General features: G+C 52.6%; 3 protein-coding genes across 7 annotated transcripts in view; all 3 read left to right on the forward strand.

Annotated features, from left to right (window-relative positions):
- The window catches only part of PTK7 (protein tyrosine kinase 7 (inactive)), a 58,393-nt gene extending 53,580 nt beyond the window's left edge, over window positions 1–4,813 (forward strand). Inside the window, exons 17-19 of the mRNA XM_004674010.2 lie at window positions 1,896–2,047; window positions 3,205–3,383; window positions 3,845–4,813. Of these exons, the coding sequence (XP_004674067.1) occupies window positions 1,896–2,047; window positions 3,205–3,383; window positions 3,845–4,005 (492 nt within the window). The 3' untranslated portion in view covers window positions 4,006–4,813. The remainder of the gene's footprint in view (window positions 1–1,895; window positions 2,048–3,204; window positions 3,384–3,844) is intronic.
- A 6,345-nt stretch (window positions 4,814–11,158) lies between these two features.
- SRF (serum response factor (c-fos serum response element-binding transcription factor)) lies at window positions 11,159–21,155 on the forward strand. The gene is made up of 7 exons (XM_004673510.2): window positions 11,159–12,039; window positions 13,611–13,877; window positions 15,425–15,686; window positions 16,210–16,329; window positions 17,959–18,150; window positions 18,476–18,552; window positions 18,769–21,155. Exons 1-7 carry the CDS (start codon window positions 11,521–11,523, stop codon window positions 18,862–18,864), a joined length of 1,533 nt encoding a protein of 510 aa, XP_004673567.1. The 5' UTR covers window positions 11,159–11,520; the 3' UTR covers window positions 18,865–21,155.
- A 2,310-nt stretch (window positions 21,156–23,465) lies between these two features.
- Window positions 23,466–25,213, forward strand: part of CUL9 (cullin 9) — a 32,306-nt gene continuing 30,558 nt past the window's right edge. For 2 of the 5 annotated variants that reach the window (XM_012722177.1, XM_012722184.1), the window contains exons 1-2: window positions 23,471–24,311; window positions 24,837–24,991. In XM_012722177.1, coding sequence (XP_012577631.1) covers window positions 23,612–24,311; window positions 24,837–24,991 — 855 coding nt within the window. In that variant the 5' untranslated portion in view covers window positions 23,471–23,611. Of the gene's footprint in view, window positions 24,312–24,836; window positions 24,992–25,213 lie in introns of all 5 variants that reach the window. The other 3 variants (XM_012722186.1, XM_012722187.1, XM_012722182.1) reach the window with 3 other exon arrangements.

Consider the following 25,213-nt stretch of genomic DNA (forward strand, 5'->3'; position numbering starts at 1 on the left):
CCATCACCCCTCTGTGATGGCAGCTGTGTGGCTTCTCCCTTAGGGATCCTGAGGGTGAGGCTGCCTGCTGGAAGAAACACAGTGGCTGGAAGCTGTGGCTGGAACCTTTGCAGGCCATTGGGACTCAGCATTTGCGTTTGCCTTGTCTTACATACTGCGGGCCCCCCATGTCCCTTTGCAACCTGGGTTTGGATGACGGGGCCCTGGGTCTTGGGCAGCCTGCACCTGGGCTCTGATTTTCCCTGTTTGCCATGGCTCACTTCTCCCTGGTGACACCTTCTGTGCGTACAACTCATACCACCTCTAGACTGCCCGGTTGCCAGGAACCCGGCCTTGGCCATCCCTGCTAGGTTTTAAACCATACCCAGTTATGTATGGTTTCCAGTGGATGCAGTTAATATTTATTCAGTGCAGTGAAACCCCTACCTTAAACTGTTCGTATAATTTAATTATCATCACTTTGAATGTTCCACACTATATGCACTGTCATAAATTCACGTGGCTCAAAATTTTTTAAAGTTCAGCAAAAAAAAAAAAAAAAAAGTACATCAGTTCTCTCAGACTTCGGGAAATAGTCTGGGATTATCTTGTGGAACTTGAGATTTTCATAGTCCGTGAGCCAGGCCAGGGTAGAAACTCCTCATCCATGTAGATACCCATGAGAACGTTTACATTCTGTTCTTAAAAGTTTTAGCCTAAATAGCCATTGGCAAAGAATGAGTGCACAAAGGTGTATTGGTGATGGAAAAGGGCTCAGTCCAGTGAGTGTAAGAATCAGGTACAAAAAATATTGAGTTTTAGACACTCTCACCCTTCAGTCTCATCTGGTTCCACAACAGAAAGAACTGGATTGTATTATTTACAAAAGTAGGTGTAAATGGTAAAGATAGAGCAAGCAGCCGAGAATGATTGTTACTATAAAAGTTGGGATCTTGGTTACCTCTTGCGGGGGTATATGATGAGGAAGAAGCCCTTAGGGGGTCCCCCAGGAGATGCTACTACTATTGTAGGGTGAACCTAGTGACCATTAGCTCTGTGTGGGTTTTATAATTATGGGTGAAAGCAAGCTATATTTTCTGAATGTATCTATATGCAGTTCACCATTGAGGAAAAAAAGAAACATAAGCTCATAAACAGCATAAATTGAGAAAAATGTGAACCCCAAGTTTTTATTCTCTAGCTGCCAGTCCTTGCTGCAGAGGCAGCCAACCTGATCTACATTCACACACAACACATACATTTCATGTGTTTTTTTTTTTTTAAGATTTATTTATTCATGCACACAGAACTGGGGTACGGGCCAGAGGTGCAGGGTGGTGAGAGGATTCACTAGAGAGTGGGGAGCAGAACAGGTAGATATACTGAAACACACTGCTGTGGGGAGCAGCGAGCAGGTCAGGAGAGGTCTGCTGCGCCATGTGGGTCAGCTCCCTGGCTGGGAATCAAACTCATTCTGAAGTGGCTTTAGCTTCTTAGTGCTGTGCTTTAACTGGCTGTGCCTCCAGGGAGGATCCATGTTTTGATTCTAAAGCATAAGGAATAGAAAACACATATTTTCAAAGTTACCCAAAAGCACCCCACGAAGATGTAAGCTAGGCTTACTGACCTGCTTTTCTCATAAATGGTACTGTGTGTCCTCCCTGCCCCCAGCACCACCCACCTAAGCCAGCTCCTCTCTTAGAGTGCTGGGGTGATAACCCACGAACTTCGTTTCATGTAATCCAGCTCTTTCTGGCACCCCCACGAGGCCAGAGCATTTTACAGAGAAGGATGCAGACACTCTTGTGACTTTGTTCTTGAGCTCCTGAAGTATCATAGCCATGGCACCCCACAGAAGCGCCCAGGGCAGTTCCCCTGGCCCTGGGTTGTTCTGACCAGCCTCTTTGTCACTCCAGGTGGCCCTGTGCACCCAGGTGGCCCTGGGCATGGAGCATCTTTCGAACAACCGCTTTGTGCACAAGGACCTGGCCGCTCGCAACTGCCTGGTCAGCGCACAGAGACAGGTGAAGGTGTCTGCGCTGGGGCTCAGCAAGGACGTGTACAACAGGTAGAAGGGCAAGGGGCGGGGTGAGGGGGCAGGGGGCGGGCACAGGGGCAGCTTAGTGTCCATGTCCGGAGGGCTGGGGCGGGGACAGAGTTCTCTCCCCAGAGGTGCAGCAGGGTTCTGCACCAGCCTGCTCCAAGCCTCTGATACTTGTGTGTATGTATATGTATGTGCATATGAGTGAATGTGTATACACACGTGTGCGTGTTGATAAATTTTATTCTTTTAAAAAATGACTTGTCAAACGTCATCACGCTTGAGCTGTTTTGTTTTTTTTTTTTTAAGATTTATTTATTTGTAATTGGGGTATAGGCCAGAGGTACAGGGGTGGTGAGAGGATTCACCAGAGGCAGAGTGGAGAGCAGAACAGGCAGACTGACCAAGTACACTGAGGGGAGCAGCGGGCGGGTCAGGAGAGGTCTGCCGCGCCGTGTGGGTCACCTCCGGGGCAGGCGGGGATCGAACTCTTGCTGAAGTGGCTGTAGTTTCTCAGTGCTGTGCTTTAACCCGCTGCGCCACCAGGGAGGGCCCTTGAGCTGTGTTTTAACTAGTGTTATGGGTCCCTTGGTAACTTCCTGAATCCAGCAATCATTATTTTGAAGCCTGAGTCTTCAGGCGCAGCACCCACAGCTGGCGATCACTCTGGAATGCCTGTGCATACCACCTTGTATCTCTGGGAACTTCCCCCTCAAGTCACCCTGGTTCTGAGTCACCCCAGTTTGTGTGACTCTTGGCATTTGTCCTGAGTGGTTTGTCTCTAGTAAAGTCTTTTAAATGTTCTTTCCATTTAATGTGTTCTTGCTTCTTTCACTGTTCCCCCCTTCCCCTTGGCATCCCTGGGTCCACTTGAATCATTTTTCACCTTTATTAAACCAGTATAGAAGTGTGTATGATTATCGACTTTTTAATACAAATATTTAGGCAGAGTTTGAGTAATGGGATTTTTTCACCATCAAACCCCATGTGATGTCTCCCAACTCCATCCCATACCTCCCCGCACCTACACGCTGTGCTCAGCACAATTGTCACCAGTATGCGTATCTTGATCTAGAAAGGGGTTCTGGTTAATACCGAGGCTTGGAGTGAGTGTGGGCTGTGTCTCCCACCATCCCTCATGAGGTGGAGGTCTTACCCCTTCCCTTTGTGTGATTCTCTTGCAGTGAGTACTACCATTTCCGCCAGGCCTGGGTACCCTTGCGCTGGATGTCTCCTGAAGCCATCCTGGAGGGTGACTTCTCCACCAAGTCTGACGTCTGGGCTTTTGGTGTGCTGATGTGGGAGGTGTTCACCCATGGAGAGCTGCCCCACGAGGGGCAGGCAGACGACGAGGTGCTTGAAGGTAGGCAGCAGTGTTGCCAAGGGTGGGGATGCCCGAGGTTCTCCAGGTAGAGAGCTTGCCTGGGGGGCTGGGACCTGCTCAGCCTGCCTGCCTCTGGGCGCTGGTATTAGCAGGTACCCAGATGTGGCCGTCCGGGTTACTGAAACGCTGAAGTACCTCTGGACTGGCTGGTGAATAGCCCTGGCCCCCGGGGCCCTCTCCAGCTGTGCATTGGCTGTTGCTCATGTTTTGAGGACCCTGCTCCCAACAGCCAGAAAGAGCTGGGGCCAGGGGCATCAATCACCCCCTTCAGAGGCCAGAGGCAGCCGTTTGTGTAAACGGGTCAGTGCCCACCCACTGTGGTCTGCGCCCCTGCCGCCAGCGATGCCCTCAAGTGGCTGCCTGTGGAACTGCAAGTCGCGAAGATGATCAGGCAGGTGGTTAAATGTTTTGACTAACATCCACCCACCATCTTCCTGCAGACTTGCAGGCTGGGAAGGCCAGACTCCCCCAACCTGAGGGCTGCCCTTCCAGGCTGTACCGGCTGATGCAGCGCTGCTGGGCCGTCAGCCCTAAGGACCGGCCCTCCTTCAGCGAGATCGCCAACACCCTGGGAGACAGCCCCGCGGATAGCAAGCCGTGAGGAGGGAGCACTGGCAGGCCGTGCCTCAGGATGGCGGGGCGGGGGAGGACCTCTTGAGGGGCACTGGCAGAATGCTGGGCGAGAACCCCGTGCTCCTCCACCCAGGGGCCTCGCCCTGGCACCACAGGCACTGCTGAGGCCTGGGCAGGGCCTAGGCTTTCCTCTTCTTCCTCACCCTAGCCCTTGGGGAGACTGATGCAGACCCAGACTGGGTGACGAGGGCCTTGGGCTGGGCAGTTTTCTCTGCCACCTCTTCCCCCATTGGGGACTGTGGGTGCCTCAGGTAACCCCAATATCTGGCCTGGGTCTCCTCCCCCTTGATCAGGTTCAGTTCTGCCACTCACCTGCCACCTTTATCCAGGGAGGGGGGATAGGCTACATTAAGGGGAGTTCCTTGATATACTCAAGTTCCTGGGTAGCTCTGCCCTGCTGGCCCACCTCGGGGTATGTAGCAGGATCATGAGGACAAAGCCAGTGAGTCCTCCCCCCGTGGACTTATGCACGCTGACCCTGCCCCATGCCTCCCTCCCCACCCTTCTCTCCTTTCCTCATCCTAAGTGCCTGGCAGATGAAGGAGTTTTCAGGAGCTTTTGACACTATATAACCCGCCCTTTTTGTATGCACCATGGGCGGCTTTTGTATGTAATTGCAGCGTGGGGTGGGTGGGCATGGGAGGGAGGGGAGGCCCTGGAGGAGATGGGGAGGTGGGCTACCCCTGCCTCACACCTTTATTGTTGTTGTTGTTTTTTGTTTGTTTGTTTGTTTTGGTTTTTTTTTTTTTTTTTACACTCGCTGCTCTCAATAAAGAAGCCTTTTTTACAACCTGTTTCCGAGGCTCATTCCCTGCTCATGTCCTTTCCTCCACACACCCCACCCCAGCAGAAGGGGCCATGTGGCCTCACGGACTCTGGGGGGGCCTGGAATGGAATAACTGGCAGACAGTGGTCCTTCTGTGTAGCAGGCGGAGTGTTGAGAATGTGGCCAGGAGGTGAGGCTGCCTCTTGTCTCTGTGACCCTGGGTTAGTCTCTCACCGCCTGCTGCTTATTCTAGTCCTCTCACCCTGAGTGGGGAGGGTAGAAGTGTGAAATGGGGACAAGTTAGAGTTGGGTTGAAGGAGTTAACGACAGATCCAGTCTCTGGAACTCTAGGAAGGAGGAATAGATGATGATGAGCTAGGAGACGGCACGGAAGGCTGCTTTGTTCCAGGGCTTTTAGCAAGTTTTTGACTCATGCCAGATAGCATTATTTCGGTTACTTCAGCCTGGTTTCCCGCTCTTGGCTCTAATTCCGTCTAGTTCTCACTTCTCAGTAATGAAACTAATAGCTGATATTTATTGAATACTTGCTCTGTATCACTCACTTTGCTGGGCGCTCTGCCACTGCTCTGCTAGCCAGATGTAATAGATTAGGAAGCAGACTCAGGGTGGTCAGATAGCTTCCCTAAGGTCACCCAGTGCTGCTGTTCTTAGGCAGTGTTCCACCTTTCAGGTGTGTTAAAAGTAAAAAAGACTGGGCCCTTCCTGGTGGCGCAGTGGGCTAGCACCCAACAGGAAGTTGAAACCACTTCAGCATGAGTTTGGTCCCCACCCCAGAGGTGACCCACATGGCCCCGCAGACCTCTCCTGACCCGCCCGCTGCTCCCCTCAGCAGTGTACTTTGTCAGTCAGCCCATTCTGCTCCCCACTCTGTCTCTGGTGAATCCTCTCACCGCTCCTGCACCTCTGGCCTGTACCCCAGTTCTGTACGCATAAATAAATATTTTTTTAAAAGTAAAAAAGACCAAAAAACAATTTCTGTAGGGCGGAGATTTTCAAACTGTGGGTTGCAGTCAGTATTTAAAAAATAAAAAGTTGCATGATTACATTATATGTCTTAAGGGTTAGTATTGTTCCATAATATACATGTTTGTGTGTGCAGCAGTGCTGCTTAAGAGTCCTCACATCTCAGTTGCAGTGACTTAATTTTCTTATTCATGAAGCTGAGGGTGGGTGAGGTTTGGATGTGGCTGAGTTCAGCTGGGCTTAGCTCCATGATGCTGGTCTGGCTGGGGTCTACCCTGGAGCATGGTCTCCTGAAATGGCAGGAGTCGGGAATCTGTTGTATTCTGCCTCTTTCTAGTACTGCACCTAGAGGTGTTTAACCTCTCCAAGCCAGATCACACAAGAGCATTTCAAACCACAAGTCTGTTAACATTTTACCCATCAAAGCCAATCACTATTTGAAACTACCATCAATACCCGCAGGAGTTACTGCGAAGAGACAGCTAGTTCCAATACGAGGTGTGACGAATGGGCAGCAATAATCTAATTACCACACTGCTGTGTAGAAATGATTCCTTAGGTGGGTTGTGCTCAGATACACTGGAGAGGCATTATTCTAGAAGCTCTGCTCACTCTCTGGCTTCTTGACTGTGCACTGCTGGCCATCAGCAGATGGCAGGTCCTCTCCCCCTTCTCTGGCCAGGTCTTCTCCAGCCCTGGGTGACTTCTTCCTTTTGCCTTCCCCCGGTGTGGCTGTCCTCCTGAGACTCTTCCTGAGCCTTCCTCTCTCCACATTCTCCCCCTCAGGAATCTTACCTCACCTGACTTGGAATTAACTGGCCTGCTAGTATCTGCAGCTTCCAAAGCCCCACCTCCATTTGCAGCCTGTACCTCAAGTTCTAGACATGATCCCCATTCCCCAGGGCACATTGCCCTTTGCCCATTTCTCTGGGCCCAAATGGGCTCTCTTCCCAAAATGACCCCGCTCATCCAGTTTCCTGTTTCCACTAGTGGTGCTACTACGGTCGGGAGAAGAGTTACCTTGACTCAGTCTATCCATCATACTCTGTTTACCCCCTTTCTTAGGAGTCTACTGCCAAGATCCATTTATTCTACCTCTGCTCTGTTTCTATCTTGCTTAATTTTAAGAGGGAAAAAAGTTGTATAAAAGTAACACTGATTAGGCCTCTCTGGTGGTGCAGGGGTTAAAGTCTTGGGTGTTACCAAGTTAATGTCAGCCACTGCAGCATGAGTTCGATCCCTGGCCAGGGAGCTGACCCACACGGTGCAGCAGACCTCTCCTGCTGCCCTCAGTAGTAACCTGTTCTGCTTCCCTCTCTGTCTCTGGTGAATATTCCCACCCCGTACCTCTAGCCTACACCCCATTTCTCATATGCATAAATAAAACAAGTCTTCTTTTTAAAAAGTAATACTGATTGTAAAGCAAAAAATTTGCACCTCTAGTTCCCAAACACCACTCTCACTAGTAAGTATTAGTGTTTGGAGCATGGCTTTCCAGACTTTTCCTGGACACATTGACTCACAATCTCTTTTCCTCCCTACCCCCTCTAATGTTGCTATCACAACTGAGATGCCTGTACTTCTTCTACATAAAGTTGATCCTGTTGAAAAATTTTAGAGTGTTACTGATTTTTTCGGTGTCAGTAATTTTAAATAGCAATTCTTTTTAAATTTTTGATAAAGGTCAAGAAAAAAATAAAGTTCGAGATGGAATGGTGTGTGTGAGGGAATGTGGTTGGAGGTCTCTTCATAGCCTGGGTGGATGTGAGCTCCGCTATTTACAGGGGCACTACTGTGATTTAGGCCTTATCAGACACAGACTGAATTCACATTCCAGAGAGGCCGGCTGGGCTTATCTGAGCTCAGTGGCTGTGTGGCGTCTATAGTGAGCCTGAGAGCAGATGCCTCATTTGTGATGACCACAGTTCCACTCCTGGCTGGCGTGCTCCAGTGGCACATGGGTCCAGAGTTGCTAAAAATCCCAGTGTAGTAACAGGAGCCCGATTTTGTGTCAAATGATACTCAGGTTTCTGTGTCAAGAAAGATTTTAAAACGTGGTCCAAACGAAATGCACTTAGGAGCCAGTTTTTGGTTTTGAATTCATGTCAACAGCTGGGTCGCTGCATGTGGAGTAATCCAATATAGAGTGGGTTTCGGGCCCCTTTCTGCCCTGCGATGACAAGTAGCTGTGAAGATGAAGCTATCCAAGCCAGGGGAAGGAGCTGTGGCTGGTGTGCAAGGGCCTACGAATAGGGTGAAATTGGAAAGAGAGCAGCCTATTCTCTACTGGAAGGAAAACTGAGAATTGTGCTCACCCTGGTCACCCTTTCCTGTGGTTGTGGCAGAGAGCAGTTCTCTGAGGTGTCTACTGCTGAGGACTGTTACCCTGTGTCTAAGCTTGGGATCTCAAACGGAAGTCTTCAGAATGAAATCCTAAGGCTGTGGTGGTAAGTCTGTGCTGTTTAGACAGATCACATTCCCAAATACCATTTGTGGCCTGCAAAGTCCTTTTGGAACCTATTTATCTATTTAACCTGTTCTTCCTTTTCAGCTCACATGTTATATACATTTAACTGCCTGTTGCACAGGGTGAGTTAAGAGGGGCTTCCCTGGTGGCCTAGGAGCTAAGTCTCAGTGCAGCAGACCTCTCTTCTCATCGACTGACCCCTCAGCAGTGTGTTTCAGTAAACCCACCAGTTTTGCTCTCTGCTTTGCTTTGAGAGGGGTGAACCCTCTCAACCCTTTTATCTTTGGCCCATACTCCAGTTCTCCTATGGAAAAATAAATAAAGCTTAAAAAAATTGGGAATTGGGGAGGAGCAGGGCTCTAAACTCCCACATATAGGGAGGGGTTTGATGCCCTGTGTGTACACACAGTCTTAGAAATCTAAGAAGGTACTTTTTCCCCCACCTCAAGATTTATTTATATATACAAGAATTGGGGTCTAGGCCAGAGGTGTGGCAATTGGGGAGTTGGTGAGAGGATTTACTAGAGACACAGTGGGGAGCAGAACAGGCAGATCTACGAAGATACATTGCTGGGGGGAGCAGTGGAGAAGATAGGTCTGGTGTGGGTCAGCTCCCAGGCCAAGGATAGAAGTGCCTGTCAACAGTGGCTGGTGATAGCTTGATAGCACTGAGACTTAACCCCTGCACCACCATGGAGGCCCCATACTCTATTTTTGGATTGTGATTCACAGTAAGAAGCATAGTTGACATTGTCACTTAGTAAACATATGCATGGAATCATGAAATTGACAATGTCCCATCCCACTCTCATGACCTGTAAAATGGTGGTGGTTTATAGTTCAACCTAAAAATAACAAGTCTTATGTATGCAACACTATTTTACCCTTGCTTTTGGTGATGCCCATAAATTTATTTAAATGGTGGTTGCAGTACACTAAATTGATTTCATTATCACTACAACTAAAGGGTGACAGCCAACTGCTTTATTTAATCTTCACACAAGAAGTTCTAACATCGGAATTGATGGAGGAAGGAATGCAGGAGAGGCATCACAGACTGAGTCTGAGTCACACAAAGGGATGGGTAGAAGGGGTAAGTGCAGCAATTGACATAGCCATAAAATCAGGGCACCAAAGCCAAGATGCCTGGCGCCCAGGTAAAGACAGGGATATGGATATGGAGATGAAGCTCACTAGGGAATCTCAGTCCTCAGATTCTATTCAAAGTTAACAAACCTAGGCTCACAAGGAGTGAGCCTGCCTTTATCTGCAGTCTCTCCACCCACACGGGGCAGCCGCCCCTCTGCTCACCTGTGCCTATGCAGGTGCTTCTTTCCACCCGTTCTCTCCCTCTGCAAGGCAGCGGCCTCCTGTCTGCCCGCGACCTTTACCATGCTGTGACTTCCTTGTACTAAGCTCCCTCAGCGGAGGCCGCTCTCCTAGGACCGCCCGCCTGCAACCACGCAGGCCTCTCTCTCTGCAAACCTGTCCCTTTGGGGCAGCTCTTCCTGCCCACTTGCACCAATCCAAGTGTCTTTCCCGCTCCTGTCTCTTTCTAATAAACTTCCTCTGCATATAACTGAGTCTCTGTCTTTTGAAGAATTTCCCCGTGTGCCGCTGAAAGGGGAGCTCTGGCGAAACCATCCCCAGAGTGAACCCAAGGGCCCCGACCTCACAAGATGACGTCAGGAATCATCGTTTTCTCCTGTCCCCTTATACACATTACGGGAGGAGGTGATTACCTCTTAACTGTCTCTAGGGTTAACTGTCTTAAAGGGTTGAAGAAAACGTGTATTACAAACTTCAAGGCATGGATACCAGCAATGAATAAGAAGTTCGAGAGGTCAACTGTTTGAGGTCAATTGTGAGAGGTACATTTCAGTTTTGAATGATTTAAGCTAAGTCCAAGATCCACATTCTTTGTGAACCTGGGCTCTGCAGCACCCCAGTTATCTCTTTCCCCCTCCTTGGGAGCTTTCCCTGACTTTTCGGAGAAGGGTGTGTGGTGTGTGCGTGAGTGCCCGCGCGTGTGTATGTGTGTGTGTGTGTGTGTCCGGCCACTTTGCCCCAGGCCTTTGCTTAGCCTGTGGGGTGAGCTTTATCTTCGGGAACACCTCCTCCCCCAGTCCAGCCTGCAGCTGGAACTCCTCATTGATCTCCATCTCGCCCTCCCTGCCCCCTTCCGGAACCGGGAGGTCGGCTGTCTTTCCCGGTCTTTTCCCTGCGAACGTCTGCCAAAGACGTCCCCTCCTCGCTAGTACAGAGAATGATGAATGAGGGCTGGGGAGCCGCTCTGGTGGGAAAGTGTCGTCCTGAAAAGAGAGGGAAAAGGAAAGGAAGTCGGGGGGAGGGGAAGGGCTGCACCGCGGGGAGACGCTAGGAGTCTAGACATCGGGGACCCAAACTCTGCTCGACCAGTAACTTTGCCTCCCTCGAGAAGGCGTGTGGGGGGTACTGTAATGGCACTCCTTTGCAATTCGGGTGCTGTTTTATCATCCACTGAAACTCGCAGTCTATTCAGGGGCTGCCAGTGTTCGCTTCCAGCCTTCCCCGAGCCGGTTTCCCAGGGCTGCTCCTCTCGTCCGCCAGTCCGCGCTCCCGTAGCCTCCGAGGCTTCCCCTCCGCAGGTCCCTCCCAATTCTACCATTCTCTGGTCAGTGGGGCGGAGCTGGTACCTCCTCTCCTGTTCCTTTAAGAGACGTCAGCTCCTCCTCTTTCGGAGTCGCCGTCTGACGCGGGATGACAGCAGCGAGTTCGGTATGTTTATGCAAATAAGCTCCCCCTGTGGGCCAATAGGGAGCGGAGGTGCCGGAACCGCGGACCAATGGGGCGGGGGTGCTGGGGCTCACCATATAAGGAGCGGCCTCGCCATAAAAGGAAACATTGTATCTCTTTATATGGGGGGAAGGGTCGGGGGATCCCTCCGCCGCCAGCGCGTGGTCCCGGCCCCCTCCACCCGCCGTCTCGGCAGCGGCCAGCAGCCCCTGCCCCCCGGGGGACGCTGACGGCCGCCGGGCGCGCCGCCCTAGCATACGGACAGGGGGCGCTCCGCGCGGCCTGGGGCAACCCGGGCCACAGGGGCAGCAAAGTGCGGGCCCAGGTCGGCCCGGGCGTGCAGTGGACCCGGGTTCGCAGCGCCAGCGGCGGCATCGGTAGCGGCACTAGCAGCAGCAGGAGCGCCGGGTTGAGCCGGGAAGCCGATGGCGGCGGCGGCGGCGGCTCCGATTCCTCGCTGACTGTCCGTCCGTCCTCCTGCACCGAGCGCCATGTTACCGAGCCAAGCTGGGGCCGCGGCGGCGCTGGGCCGGGGCTCGGCCCTGGGGGGCAGCCTGAACCGGACCCCGACGGGGCGGCCGGGCGGTGGAGGCGGCGGCGGGACTCGCGGGGCTAACGGGGGCCGGGTCCCCGGGAACGGCGCGGGGCTTGGGCCGGGCCGCCTCGAGCGGGAGGCTGCAGCAGCAGCGACAACCACCCCGACGCCCACCGCGGGGGCCCTCTACAGCGGCAGCGAGGGAGAGTCGGAGTCGGGCGAGGAAGAAGAGCTGGGTGCAGAGCGGCGCGGCCTGAAGCGGAGCCTGAGCGAGATGGAGCTTGGCGTGGTGGTCGGTGGGCCCGAGGCGTCGGCGGCGGCCACTGGGGGCTACGGGCCGGTGAGTGGCGCGGTGAGTGGGGCCAAGCCGGGTAAGAAGACTCGGGGCCGCGTGAAGATCAAGATGGAGTTCATCGACAACAAGCTGCGGCGGTACACGACCTTCAGCAAGAGGAAGACTGGCATCATGAAGAAGGTACCGGGCCGGGAGGCCGGCGGGCCGCGGGAGACCTGGAGGGTGGGGACGCGCTGGGGGACCCGGGACCTAGGGCCAGCCGAGGCGGAGGTGAGAGGCAGCAAGTCCGCGGAGGTGTGTGGGAGGGAATGGATGGCTGTTACCCCCGAGGGTGAAGGGGAGGGGCCGCCCGGAAAATGTGGGAGAGGGGAGATGCCGGCTACGTCCGGAAAGGAGGGAAAAGGCGCGGAGGTGGGAGTGACGGGCGCGAGAGAGGAACAGGGCCCCAGCAGAGTGAAGGGAGGAGGGATGGGAATGCGAGGCTGCAGGGTTGCCCTGGAGGTGGCTAATGAGACGCGGAGGTCAGTAGGTCCGGTGCCTCCGGTGTTCCGGGGAGAGCGCCAGAAGAGCAGGGAGCAGAAGAGACGGTGTGGAGGTGAGGAGGCAGGAGCTGTGTAACAATGAGCGAGCATGAGTGGGAGGAAGGTGGGCACCACATTAGCAGTGCTGGCTGGGAGGGCAGACAGGACCGCTGACCACACTGGGACTCAGGAGCCCCGAGGAAAGGGAGCAGGGCAGGAGAACAGATGTTGTCTTGACCAAGTCTCCAGGTCTTCCTTGGCATCCACTGGAAACCTGCACACTCCATAGAGGACAGGTTTCAGAACCTTCTGCCTTGGGGCAAGTGGAATTTCCAGTCCTAGGGAGAATCTGTTTGTGGGGTTTGGGGGAAAGGCCGGGAAGGCTGCTAAGTGAGGTACCTAGATATTCCTCCTCTTGTCCAGGGAAAACTTGAGGAAAGGAATGGTGGTTGATGGGCCTGAGGCTTTGGCTGATGTAGATGATATGGGATAGAGCAGAGGAACTGGGAAACCAGAAGATAGAACTCTGGAAATTGGCTGGTGTTTATGTCTGTCCCATCTAGAAACCAGAACTGATTCCAAAGGGGGCTCGTGGAACTTTATTGGGAGTGAGGATGCTGATCTGTGGGTCCACCCTCGAAGGTCCCTTTCCTGGGCTCATGACAGGGGAGTACCTGCTGCTGATCTAGCTCCAGCTCCCATCATGCCAGACACTTGTATCAAGACAAAGAGAGAAAGAAGAGGTAGCACAGTGTTATAGGGCAGAAGGACAACATGGCAACAGGTAGGGCCAGTGCCATTTCTGGAAAGAAACATGGGACAGGTTAGAACTCAGGTGGCCCCTTGTTTCTGATGTCTCTGTGACTTCCCGTGTAGTAACCAGTTCATCTTGGTCCCTGAGACTGTGAGGAGGGCGTGGGAGCCATCTTGCCAAAGGCTTCAGCTACCTGAGCCCCTGTTTCTCCTGAGGCTGTCACCATGTCATCAGGGGGCCATGACTATTGGGGGTGCCCACAGGTCAATGGGGTTGTTCCTCAAAGGAGGAACATGGATGGTTTTGCTGCTCTCTAGCTTACCTGCGGATATGCTGATAGGACTCCCTCCCCTCCCCCAGAGCAACTGGAGAGGAAGGTCCTGTGGGAGTGGGGGCTTGAGAAACGTGTACTTCTTGTCTTCACCTTCCAAGGAAGGTTTTGCTGACTTACCCGTCTTCTCCCTACCTATCCCCAGGCCTATGAACTGTCCACGCTGACAGGGACACAGGTGCTGTTGCTGGTGGCCAGTGAAACAGGCCATGTGTATACCTTTGCCACTCGCAAACTGCAGCCCATGATCACCAGTGAGACTGGCAAGGCATTGATTCAGACCTGCCTCAACTCGCCAGACTCTCCACCCCGCTCAGACCCCACCACAGACCAGAGAATGAGTGCCACAGGCTTTGAAGAAACAGACCTCACATACCAGGTGTCGGAGTCGGACAGCAGTGGGGAGACCAAGGTGTGTTTGGGTTGACTATCTGAGGGAAAGGAACAGGAGGGGCTTGATCGGCGGGGGGTGGGGGGGTGTTCCTCTCACGCTCTGCCAAGACAGGTGGGTAGGTGCCCAATGATGTGGAGTGGAGCGGGTTTGGTGCCTCTCTTCCTGCCGGACAGGTGTCCATCCTCGCCATCCTGACAGGAGGCCGGCCCCCTAGATAAGCGGGCGGCCTCCGTGCCCATATAAGGCCGGCTCCGGCTTCACGCCGGCCTCCTGCTTGCAGCCCGCCTGCCTGGCAGGGCCCTTGCATTCCTCCCGCCAGCTGTCTCCCGGCTGGGGGCGGGAGCGTAGCTTAGCCCTGCCCTCCTGGCAGGCTGGGTCTCGGGGGAGTACGAAGGGGGCATTCATGGGTTCCAGGGTCCTGGGAACCCAGCACTGCCGGCTGGTGGACTGACTGGTGGAAACTACCTTAGGAGCCAGCCGCCTACCTCTTCAGGAAGTCCGGGACCGGCAAGTTAGGGAGTGTATTTGGCTGTTAGGGAAGCCGGCCCTAGTTACGCCTCCCCCTTCCTTTTCCCGGTAAGGGGAAGGGGCGGGGCTTCCTCCCTTGCTCTACTGGGGAGCTCCACCTTCCGGGTGGCCCTTCACTGATTGACCAATCGGAGGAAGCGGCACTGTTTGCCTTAGCAACGCCTCCGCCAATCAGGGGCTTCAAGTGAGACAGCTTAGCAAACATTTAGCGCACACCCAACCCCAGCCCCTGAGTCCCCTCAGTTCTCATCTGGTCTGGAGGCTTCCTCCTTACCCTCCTTAGAACAAAGGCTCCCTGAGTGGGTCTGTTCCTCCTCTCAGTGGCATGTCCTCTTTAATAATTTTCCTATTATTAGCAATAAGGTTCATTTCTAGGAAATTTTGTTGAGTGAATAAATTAATTTTGTAGTTTAAATCTTAAGTGTTTGTTGGGATAAAGTGCTTGACTGCCAACCTCCCAAGAGATATCAAATTCTGTGTTCCCCGAAAAACTTTGTCTGTTTCAAAAGTCTAGCAAATCAGAGCTGGAAGAACCCTTTTAAAGAGGATGTAGGAGACCAGCCCACTGATAGTTATCAAAGAGGAAGACTGAGGCTCAGAAAGAGAAAGTCATACCCCCAGGATCACATAGATGGTCATTGCCAGGACTGGGAATAGACTCTCCCAGCCAATGTGATGACCACAACCCAAAGGGGCAGAGAACTCGAGGAATTGTGATGATGATATCATTGTTGTGAGAGCAGAAAATACTTGTATTGCTCTTTTCACGTGCCAGACATGCTCCTAAATGCTTTACTTTTGTTAGTCTATTTAATCTTTATAACACCAGTGGGATGGGTACTATTTTCCTTTTACAGACAGGAAACTGAAGCCCAGGAGCTCGATAATGTGCTTAAGGGTCAGGCAGCAAATAAATTGTAGAACTGGTATTTGAACCCAAACTCACTGGTCCCGGTCTGGGCTGTCAGTTCACATGAAGCTTCGGTAGGGTTGGGGGCTGGTAGAAGCTCACTGCTCCATCTTTACTCTGGGTGTAGGACACACTGAAACCTGCGTTTACCGTCACCAACCTGCCGGGTACCACCTCCACCATCCAGACAGCACCCAGCACCTCCACCACCATGCAAGTCAGCAGCGGCACCTCCTTCCCCATCACCAACTACTTGGCACCGGTGTCTGCTAGTGTCAGCCCCAGTGCTGTCAGCAGTGCCAATGGGACTGTGCTTAAGAGTACAGGCAGTGGCCCTGTTTCCTCTGGTGGCCTCATGCAATTGCCTACCAGCTTCACCCTCATGCCTGGTGAGTCACAGAGTACATGTTGAGCCTGCTAAAGGGTGGGCTTAGGGCTGGCACAGGAGAACCTTTCCTCAGGTTAGGAGGAGTGTGACAGTAGCCAGAATCTGAAGGAAGCCTCTTATGTACTATTGGTATGCATGCACCTCTTCCCTGGGATCCCCATTGTCCTTAGCCTTGCCTAGCTCATCTATCCTTGTCCCCCATTGCCACAGGCACAGTATGTATTCTGTCATTTCCTTCCGTGAACTGGAGTGCTGTCATGTCATTGATGGTTTGCTACCAGCTAGCTCCTGTGTCAACTGAAAAGGGCAGAATCAGGACTGGGGTGAGGGAGGAGGGCAGAGTAAGAGTAGAGTGTGAAGCCCTGGGAGACAAAGATTTAGGATCTTAAGGGTCTCTTTTGTTCCTAAGGAAAGATAAACAGTAGAAGTTGGGGACCAGTGTGCCAGTCCCTGGGCATGTTTGAAGGTGCTTGGTGTAAGTGGCTGGGTAGAACAGACAATGAGTAAGTTTCTGTGTCTCCTAGGTGGGACAGTGGCCCAGCAGGTCCCAGTGCAGGCCATTCAGGTGCACCAGGCCCCACAGCAAGCGTCTCCCTCTCGTGACAGCAGCACAGACCTCACGCAGACCTCCTCCAGCGGGACAGGTATAGCTTGAAGCTCTGTCATCTCCTTGCCCTGCCTTCTTCACCAGGCTGAGCAGCAGGTGCCCAGCAGTATCAGATAACTAAGGTCAGAGAACTTCTCAATGTGAGACAGGCTTTTGACTTAATCCTAATCCTTATGGGAAAATCAAGTGAGGGTGGCTGGGTTTCGCATCAAGCCCTAGTATGACTACGAATTCCAGGAAGAAATTAGCAACCTTTGAAGCTCCTCTCCTCATCTAGCTAGATGAGAAGCCTGAGGCCCTGAAAGGAGAAGTTATTATCCAAAAACATATATTTGCTTAATTACCAAGAAGGATTTATAGAGCAGTTGTCTCCTGTGGGAGGCTGTCCTAGGTTTTGAATAGACTTAATTCCTCTCAGGTGTCATTTCAGAACCGATGACACTTTTTACAGTGAAATTACTTTTAAGTTTTTGTTATAACCTGTTACACAAAGTGTGACGTATGGACACAGTGCAATAGCAATCATCTGGGGGCTTGATACAATGCAGGGGTATTTTGGGTGTGTTTTTAAAATTTATGTTCGATTTATCCCAGGGCTGTACATTTTTACTGCTTTGGTTTCTTCTGAGATATCTTTTTTTTCTGTGCCTCCTCCTTTTCTGGTTTAGGGACAGGCTGCTCTTTTTTCAGTGCCGGTCCTCTCAGTGGGAAGGGGGTGCCCACGTGGGGCTAATCCGACCACCAGCTCTGGAAGTCTGTGCCGCCTCTTTGGGCTTTGTTCACCTGGGTGTGCTCAGTGACCTGAGAATCTGCATCCAAACCCTAAGTTCAGCATGACTCGCTGCATTTTTAAGCATGTGTAGTAAAAATTCAGCACGCTTTTGGGGCCACTGGCCCTGCATCCAGCCCTACAGTTTGGCCTGGGCACACCTACCAACTCCAGCCACCATTGTAGTGATGGACGGCACACACGGCTTCTGGAGAGTGACAGCCCTCAGATCTGGGGGGCTTTTCGGATACGTGCATCCTTGACAGCCTGGTTGGATTTATGAGGTTTCTTCAAATGAACACAAAGATTTGAACCTCTCGATTTGCATTGCTTAGTGGGCTTTTTGGGGTCCAGTAAACTTTGAGCCTTTTTAGTGGTCACCGAAGGCTCAGAAGAGGAGGAAGGACAGAAATGCAGGCTCTTAAGCCTTATCCCAGTCTCCTGAATCAGAATCTGCATTTTAACAAGATCCCCAGGTGACTGCACACACATGAACATTTCACAAGTTCTTGTTTACAAGATGAATGTGTTAGGCACCCATTTAAGAAGAAGAAGGAGTGAGAATAAATGCAAAAGGGGACCATGGAGCCCCCTAAAAGTGGAGTATCTTAATTTCCTTAGGGTGGGTCAGTCACTCTAATTTTTGTTTTTCCAAGGGCCTTAAGTCTTGAATTAGATTGCTCAGCTGACAGATAATCAAAAATAATGAGTAGTACAATGTGACAGGATACGATGAAAGGTTGAGGCTGTTGTGGTTAAGGAAAAAAATCAGATTTTCTTAGTCTTGGCTAACTTGTAACCTGGGAAGTGGCAAGAGGTGTGGAATTCCTGGGGCGAGGTGGGGGATATCAGTAGGGACCAGTGCCAGCCTCCCTGATGAGTGTCTGTGTTTGCCAGTGACATTGCCCGCCACCATCATGACGTCATCTGTCCCCACAACTGTGGGTGGCCACATGATGTACCCTAGCCCCCATGCGGTGATGTATGCACCCACCTCGGGCCTGGCTGATGGTAGTCTCACCGTGCTCAATGCCTTCTCCCAGGCGCCATCCACCATGCAGCTGTCCCACAGCCAGGTCCAGGAGCAAGGTGAGTTGGGGGGCAGGGTGGGGAGGGTGGGATTGAGAAGACCATCTGCTCCCTTAAATGAATAGGCTCAGATGCCCCCCCATTGGATGTGCACACTCACACTCGGATGCCCACGTGTACACCTGCACGTACATACACACACGAGCCTGTGCTCATCCACTAGTACACTTGCACCTCTGAACACCGACCCCCTCGTGCACACGTTGACACATTTGGACACACCCCTTTGGGCTCGTATGTTATAAGGCTCAACCTGGCCTATGCTTTCATCACTACTCTTCCAATATCTAGAAGTTTCGCTTGAGCAAATGGTCTTTCAACGCAGGTGGCGTCCCCCAGGTGTTCCTGACAGCTCCATCGGGGACAGTGCAAATCCCTGTTTCTGCAGTTCAGCTTCACCAGGTAAGTAGAGGCATCTTTCACCCATCTCACCCGTCCCAGCCAACCAGTCACTTCTTTATCTTGACCTTGGGGACTCTGCTGCCAGTTCCTCAAAGGCAGGAGCTCTAGCCAGGAGGCCTGTTTTCCTGGTCAGGGCTGTGGTGGGCAGGCAGGCAGCAGTGGGGTGCCTGAGCTGCTCCCCCCTTTCCCAATCCTTATGTACTCTCTTCCCTCCAGATGGCTGTGATAGGGCAGCAGGCTGGGAGCAGCAGCAACCTCACCGAGTTACAGGTGGTGAACCTGGATGCCGCCCACAGCACCAAGAGTGACTGATCCGCCCTGCCACCCCGGGCAGTTGGCCCAGGGGACGGCACCACTTATTTATTGTTGCCTTTTCACGTTTTCTTTATACACATGTTGACGGGCCGCAGGAGGGAGGCAGGGAGGAGGAGTGGGCAGCCGCAGGACTGAGCCCTCTCACTCCAGCCAAAGAAATGGGCCAGCCTGCCCTCCACCCCGGCCTCCCTCGTCCTCCCCTCTTTCTGGCTCCACCGCCCATTTCTGTTGATGGTGGGGCTGTCCTCCCCTCTCAAGACTCCCCTTGCCAGCTTGACTCCATGTTCGCCATGAGTATTAGCTTACCCATTGGGACCGTGCCCCACCTTCCCACACACAGGCCTCTGTGGGACTAGGCACTGCGTCCCCTTCCCCACTGAGGAAGCAGTTGGGGTCGCTCCCCAGCCTCCTTGCTGACCCCAGGTCAGTACTGTGTCTGCCACAGGCTGGGTCAAAAGAACCCTACCCCTGCCCCTCAGGGAGCCAGCTGGGGAGATGGGGCTTCCTCCCTCATGCCGCTGCCCCTGCAGCTCTGGAGAGCCTGGCCTGTGCACAGAGCAGGCCACCTGCCCTGCCTTGCCTTGCCGCTCCCCTCAGACCTCCAGGGGCTCCTGGGTTAGAGGGAACCACCACTGTTCCCTTCTCCTCCTGTCTTCCCCCCTCCTCCCAGCTGCTTTACTTAAAGTTGATTTTGAACTTTTTATTTGAGGAGACGAAGTGAAAACAAATCTATAAATATATATTTTTAAAATATTTAACTTTTTTTTATGGCGTTTTTCTCGTCCCCCTCCCTTCCCAAGCTCCCCTTCCCTGGGGAGCCCTGTGGCTCCCCAGAACTGGCTGGGCCTCTGGGGAGAGAGCTACCCCAAGAGTTTGGGGCCCACCAGTGTGGGGGGGAGATTTTGGGATTGCCAGGTCCTGGGTTGTTTCCAGGAGAAAAACCGGGGGAGGGGCCCTCAGGCCATGCCCCAACGGGGTGGGGAGGGTTATCCTCAGCCCTGGGCCTATTTTTGCCCATTAGGGCTGTTGCTAGGGAGAGGGAAGAGGGAGACCAAATGTGGGGGAGGGGGGAGGGTGTCAGGTAGAGACAACTGACTTCATTTGTGCCACATGTAAGGGCATTGCAGCCTTGTGCTCCCTCGGGCCTGCAGCTGCCTGGGGCCCAAGTTGCAGTGAGCAGGGTGGGATCTGGGAGGGGGTGAGAGGTCAGAATGGGGGGTCAGAAGAAGTGGGAGCAGCTCTTGGGCTGAGTGCAGCGATAGGGAGCCAGAAATGGGCAGCTCTCCCAGGGAGTGAGCAGCTACTGTAACTTTTTTAAATTAAGACAAAAAGCCTTGAAGAAAATGACTTTATTTTTCTAAGTGTAACCTCAGTATTTATGTAATTTGTACAGGGCCGTGCCCCACCCCCCTTCTGCTCTCTTTGGGGTAGACTTTGAGGGTGGGCCAGCATAGGGGGAGGGTCTTTTACCCTGTGTCAGAGCCTACCTTCACCACCTGTACCCAGAAAAGGAGCTTTTTCAGAACTGGGCAGCACTTGGGGTGTTTTATTAACCCCTTATGACTGCCTACAGTAGGAACAAGCCTGCTTCTGTGATTAGGTGAAGGGGTGGGGGAAGTTTTTATGCACAGCCTAATTATTAAGGGGATGATTTGCCTACATGTTTGAGAACCCCCTAACCTCTAAACCCATTGCTGTCTTGCCCCAGTTTGGGGTGCCAAGATGGAAGTCACCTTTCTGGGCTTTCTCCTGGGCCTAGCTGGGGCTTATGGGTGGCTTACAAGATTGGGGCATGGCAAATCAGGGGCCAGAGAGTAGGGGAGCTTGGGACTCAGGTCTGTAACTGCCCAGGCCCTTTTCTCTGCTCTTATTTCACTCCACCATCACTCACTCACTCCCCATTCCTCCACCCTGGGGAGGAGACCTTGATGAATTCCTCCTCTCCTTCCCACAAAAGACAGACCCAGTGAGTGAATCAGGCAAAGTGCTTATAATGTGTGTTGTGTGAGCATGGCCTTGGGAGAACAAGCGTACGTCAGGGATAAGGTGGCATTTATATGTGCAGCGACCCTTGGTGTTTCCCTTCCTTGGTGGCTCTGGGGTGTGTGTATGTATGTGTGTGTGCCCGGATGAATGTGTATGAATGTGGGTGTGTATGTCAGTGGTTTCTACTTCCCCTGGGATGCTGACCCAGGAATAGTGGACATGGTCACAGTCCTATGTACAGAGCTTTCTTTTGTATTAAAAAAAAATACTCTTTCAATAAATGTATCATTTTTGTGCACAGACTGTGGAGTCTTTGCCTTCATTTCTCTCTATAGGAAGTGAAGTAGGTAACACGAATCAAACCTCCAAAACTAATCAAACCCCCGAAAGTTGCTCAGGCAAGTAAGCCTGGCTGCTGAGGAAAGAATACTAATGTGTGCTTTGACTTGTTGGATTCATTCTAGGATCATGGGGGTGAGCCTTTGAAACTTGGCCTTTATCCCTTCCTTTTGCTAGGTGCATAGGGCAACACAGATAAGCGATTTTACTTAATAGGGAAATTGACAGCCCCAGGGTTGGGGAAAGTCGTGGGCACGTGACCTAGTGAAAACTCAAAAGACAGCCCCTAGGCGGGCGGGGTTGTGGTTGCTAGGTTCCCATGGGATCAGGACTGGCCGGCACCAGTTCTGAAAGCGAGAGGCTTCAAAATCGAGTGACGACGACGGAAGAGGCCTAATGCTGCTGCTGCGGCGGCGGTGGAGCAGCGAGGAGACCGCGAGGCGCGATCCGCGTTCTCCTGCTGCCCCCGCCCGCTCCGACGCCGCGTTCTCGGGCACTGCGCATGCGCCGCTGGCAAGCCGTTTCGCCACCTCGCCGTGGGCCGCGGCGGGACCCGTAGAAGCCGGGCGGTGCGTGCTCTCGCCTTGTGACTCGGGAGGCAGCAGCCGAGGAGGCGGGGCCAGGACGGCGGGACCGGCCGCTGAGTTCCAGCGGCCCAGCCGGGCGGTGGGGAGGTGAGAGGAGAGTTCTGCGCTGCCCTGGCCCCAGCCCCGACCCCTTCCCGGCCCCTGCCCCACTCTCTGTGGGACTGAAGGCGACACCACGTCTTGCTCTCTGGGATCACATCGTTCTTGACAGCGTCCTCGGGCCGTACCCCCATCCCCGCCCAACCCCCAAACCCGTTCCCACGGCCCTACTGGCTTCCTCCACCCCGGGGCTGGTCTGCAAGCTCACTCGCTCGCTGCACCTTCCTGCTGTCTCCTCCCAGCGTCCACGTCTCACCTCACCTCCGCTTATTGCTCGTTTTCCAGGCCCACCTTAGCTCAACCCCCAGGCCTGTCTGGATGGTTTTACAGCTCCAGCCAGCTCAGAAGTCTTCCATCCCCAGTCACTGGTGATTCATCACCTCCCGGCCTTGCCTCCCATCCCCGCATGCTCGCTCGATCCCGGTCTTCATCGAGGTCCACGTCGCCTGTCTTTCCCCATCTCCGCAGGCCTCCTGCTCACATCTTGGACCCCTGACCATCATTTCTTCATCTGGGTTTACCCCCCTAGTCTTACTCCCACCATTCCCTGTTGCCCCCCACAGGGCTTCATATCACACTTGTGTTTTTTCCCTGGTCATTAGCATAACCATCACCCTACTCCCATTTATAATCTTCTTTGGGCTTAATCACTTTCCATTGATCTGAACCTACCCTTCTTCATCTAAGAATAATGTAGATTATGTCTACTGTGTACTCTGAGCTAGAGGCTGTTATAAATGCTTTATCTACATCAACTTAATTTAGTTTTATACCATCACGAGGATAGTTATTATTACCATCTTGCAGGAGGAAACTGAGGTTCAGTGGATGAGAAATTTGTCCAAAACTAAAACAACTTAGTAAATCAAAGCGCCAGATTCAGGGTCATATATTTGCGACTCTGAAATCTCTGCTACATTGCCTTTCTGACACCTCCACCAACTCTTGGCCTCATGCCGGGCCCATCAGTTGTATGATTACCTCCTTGATCTGCATGTATCTGACTTAGATCCTCACCGTACATACAGCATCAGTGCAGTGTGGGACCTGGGCTTTTTCTGCCACTTCCTTTTTCATAATTTAATTTTTCCATCCACCCATCTGGAGTTGGGGTCCCATAGCCCATTCTCCTTCATCTCCATCCTCCATATTTGTCACCACCCTTTATGCCCACATGCCAGTTGCGTTACCCTGTCATTGAAAGGCCCTATCCTGCCCTTCTCAACCTGACTTTCCTCACCTGTTCTGGCCCCACTATCTCATGTTGCTGTCCTCCCAGCTCACACATGTCATCCTTTAAGTCCTATGTCTTCCATTTCTTTCTCTCTCTCTTTTTTTTAGATTTATTTTATTTACTTACACATATAAAAACTGGGGTCTCGGCCAGAGGTGTGGGGGAGAGTGAGAGGATTCACCAGAGTGAAGGCAGAACAGGCAGATCTACTGAAGCACACTGCTGAGGGGAGCAGTAGGTGAGACAGGAGAGGTCTGCTGCGCCATGTGGTTTGGCTCCACGGCTGGGGATTGAATTCATGTCGCACTGGCAATAGCTTGATAGAGCTGAAACTTAGCCACTGTGCCACCAGGAAGACCCTCTCTTCCATTCCTTAAACCCTTCCATTTCATCCTCTCTGGTTTCAGTCCATTTCATACTCCTAAATCTCAAAGCATGTCCTTTCTATTTTAGGCCGTTCTTGTTTGGCCTCTAACTTACACCATGCAGCCTACATATCATGACCGATCATCCTATCTGTGTCTCCAGATTTTACCCCTTCCAAGTCATTTTTCCCCATCCCCATACTTCCTGTATCTTTTTCCTTGTGTCCCAGGAGGTCAGGATGGTGGGGGAACGGCGCACTGGGGACCTCATGGTACCCTTGGGGCCCCGGCTGCAGGCATATCCTGAAGAACTCATTCGACAGCGGCCTGGGCACGATGGGCATCCTGAATACCTGATCCGGTGGAGTGTCCTGAAGTGTGGGGAAGTGAGCAGAGTGGGTGTGGAAGAGGGCAAGGCAGAGCACATCCTCATGTGGCTGTCAGCTCCCGAGGTCTATGCCAACTGCCCCATGCTGTTAGGTGAGCGGGCACTGTCTAAGGGACCTCAGCATGAGCCAGCAGGGGGTTCAGGCAGCTTTCCCCGAGATCCAGGAGGCGTGGATGACGTGGCCATGGGAGAGATGGAGGCTGATGTACGGGCGCTGGTGCGCAGGGCTGCCAGGCAGCTGGCAGAAGGTGGGACCTCGAGCCTCACGGCCGTTGTGCTACACACCATCCACGTGCTCAGCGCCTATGCCAGCATCGGGCCCCTCACTGGGGTCTTCAGGGAGACGGGAGCCCTGGACCTGCTCATGCACATGTTGTGCAACCCTGAACCTCAGATCCGTCGGAGTGCGGGCAAGATGCTGCAGGCCTTGGCAGCCCACGATGCTGGTAAGAGTCAGCCTGGGAAAGAAGGAAGACACTGGAGAAGGTGGGGCCTCCAGGAGTAAGAGCAGTATGAGGCAGGATTTCCCAGCTCCATAGGAACATGCAGTATTTTTGGTGACTGTCAGTTCACTACAAAGGCAAAATAATAGATTAAGAAACTGTTACATAAAATAATAGAGTAAGAAACTCATATTACATAAACAGAATAAAATGAAGCTACCCAGTGTATTTGTCCATTCTCAGTATAGCACAGAAGAGAACAGGATAGATTTGTTTGTCTCTTTCAAGGGTAGCTTGAGATTCGCTGGTTGCCTTTTTCAAAGAATGAAAATAGTCTGTAACAGTAAGCTGAGTTGCACAGCATGCGATACATGTTACAGTTGTACTGTCATCACAAAGTGTGTGTGTGTGTGTGTCTTACCATCACAAGGACGCTTGAAAGCCTCAGGGGCAGGACAGCGAGTCTAAGAAAGGCAGGGGGAAATTGGTGAGATTGCAGAGAGGACTTGGATTGGGTGTGGATTACAGGGAGTCGGGCTCACGTCCTTCTGTCACTGAGCCAGCAAGATGGCATCGAGCAGCACATGGATTTTGACAGTCGCTACACTTTGCTGGAGCTGTTTGCAGAGACTACGTCCTCTGAGGAACACTGCATGGCCTTTGAGGGCATTCATCTGCCACAGGTACTCTGGCAGTGTGGGGGAAATGTGTGCAAGGTGGAGGGCATCGTCTGCTAAACTGTGGTTCAGGACTGTGCATCAGCACCAGAGCCACTTGGTTAAGTTTGAAAAGTACAGGTCTGGGGTTGAGGCCCGTACATTTTTCCGTGGAGGTTGATATTTGGGGGAAAAAAGAGAGAGGGGCTAAAACCGGGAGATGAACCACACCGAGGACTGTGTCCTACA

This window comes from Condylura cristata, unplaced genomic scaffold, assembly GCF_000260355.1.
Source record: "Condylura cristata isolate star-nosed mole 26May11 unplaced genomic scaffold, ConCri1.0 scaffold00001, whole genome shotgun sequence".
Lineage (NCBI taxonomy): Eukaryota > Metazoa > Chordata > Mammalia > Eulipotyphla > Talpidae > Condylura > Condylura cristata.

Excerpts from the sequence above, each read along its gene's own strand:
- SRF (XM_004673510.2), top strand. The coding sequence starts at position 11,521 with ATGTTACCGAGCCAAGCTGGGGCCGCGGCGGCGCTGGGCCGGGGCTCG. Across the intron at positions 12,040-13,610 it reads AGACTGGCATCATGAAGAAG|GCCTATGAACTGTCCACGCT; the intron begins GTACCGGGCCGG and ends ACCTATCCCCAG. Across the intron at positions 13,878-15,424 it reads ACAGCAGTGGGGAGACCAAG|GACACACTGAAACCTGCGTT; the intron begins GTGTGTTTGGGT and ends CTCTGGGTGTAG.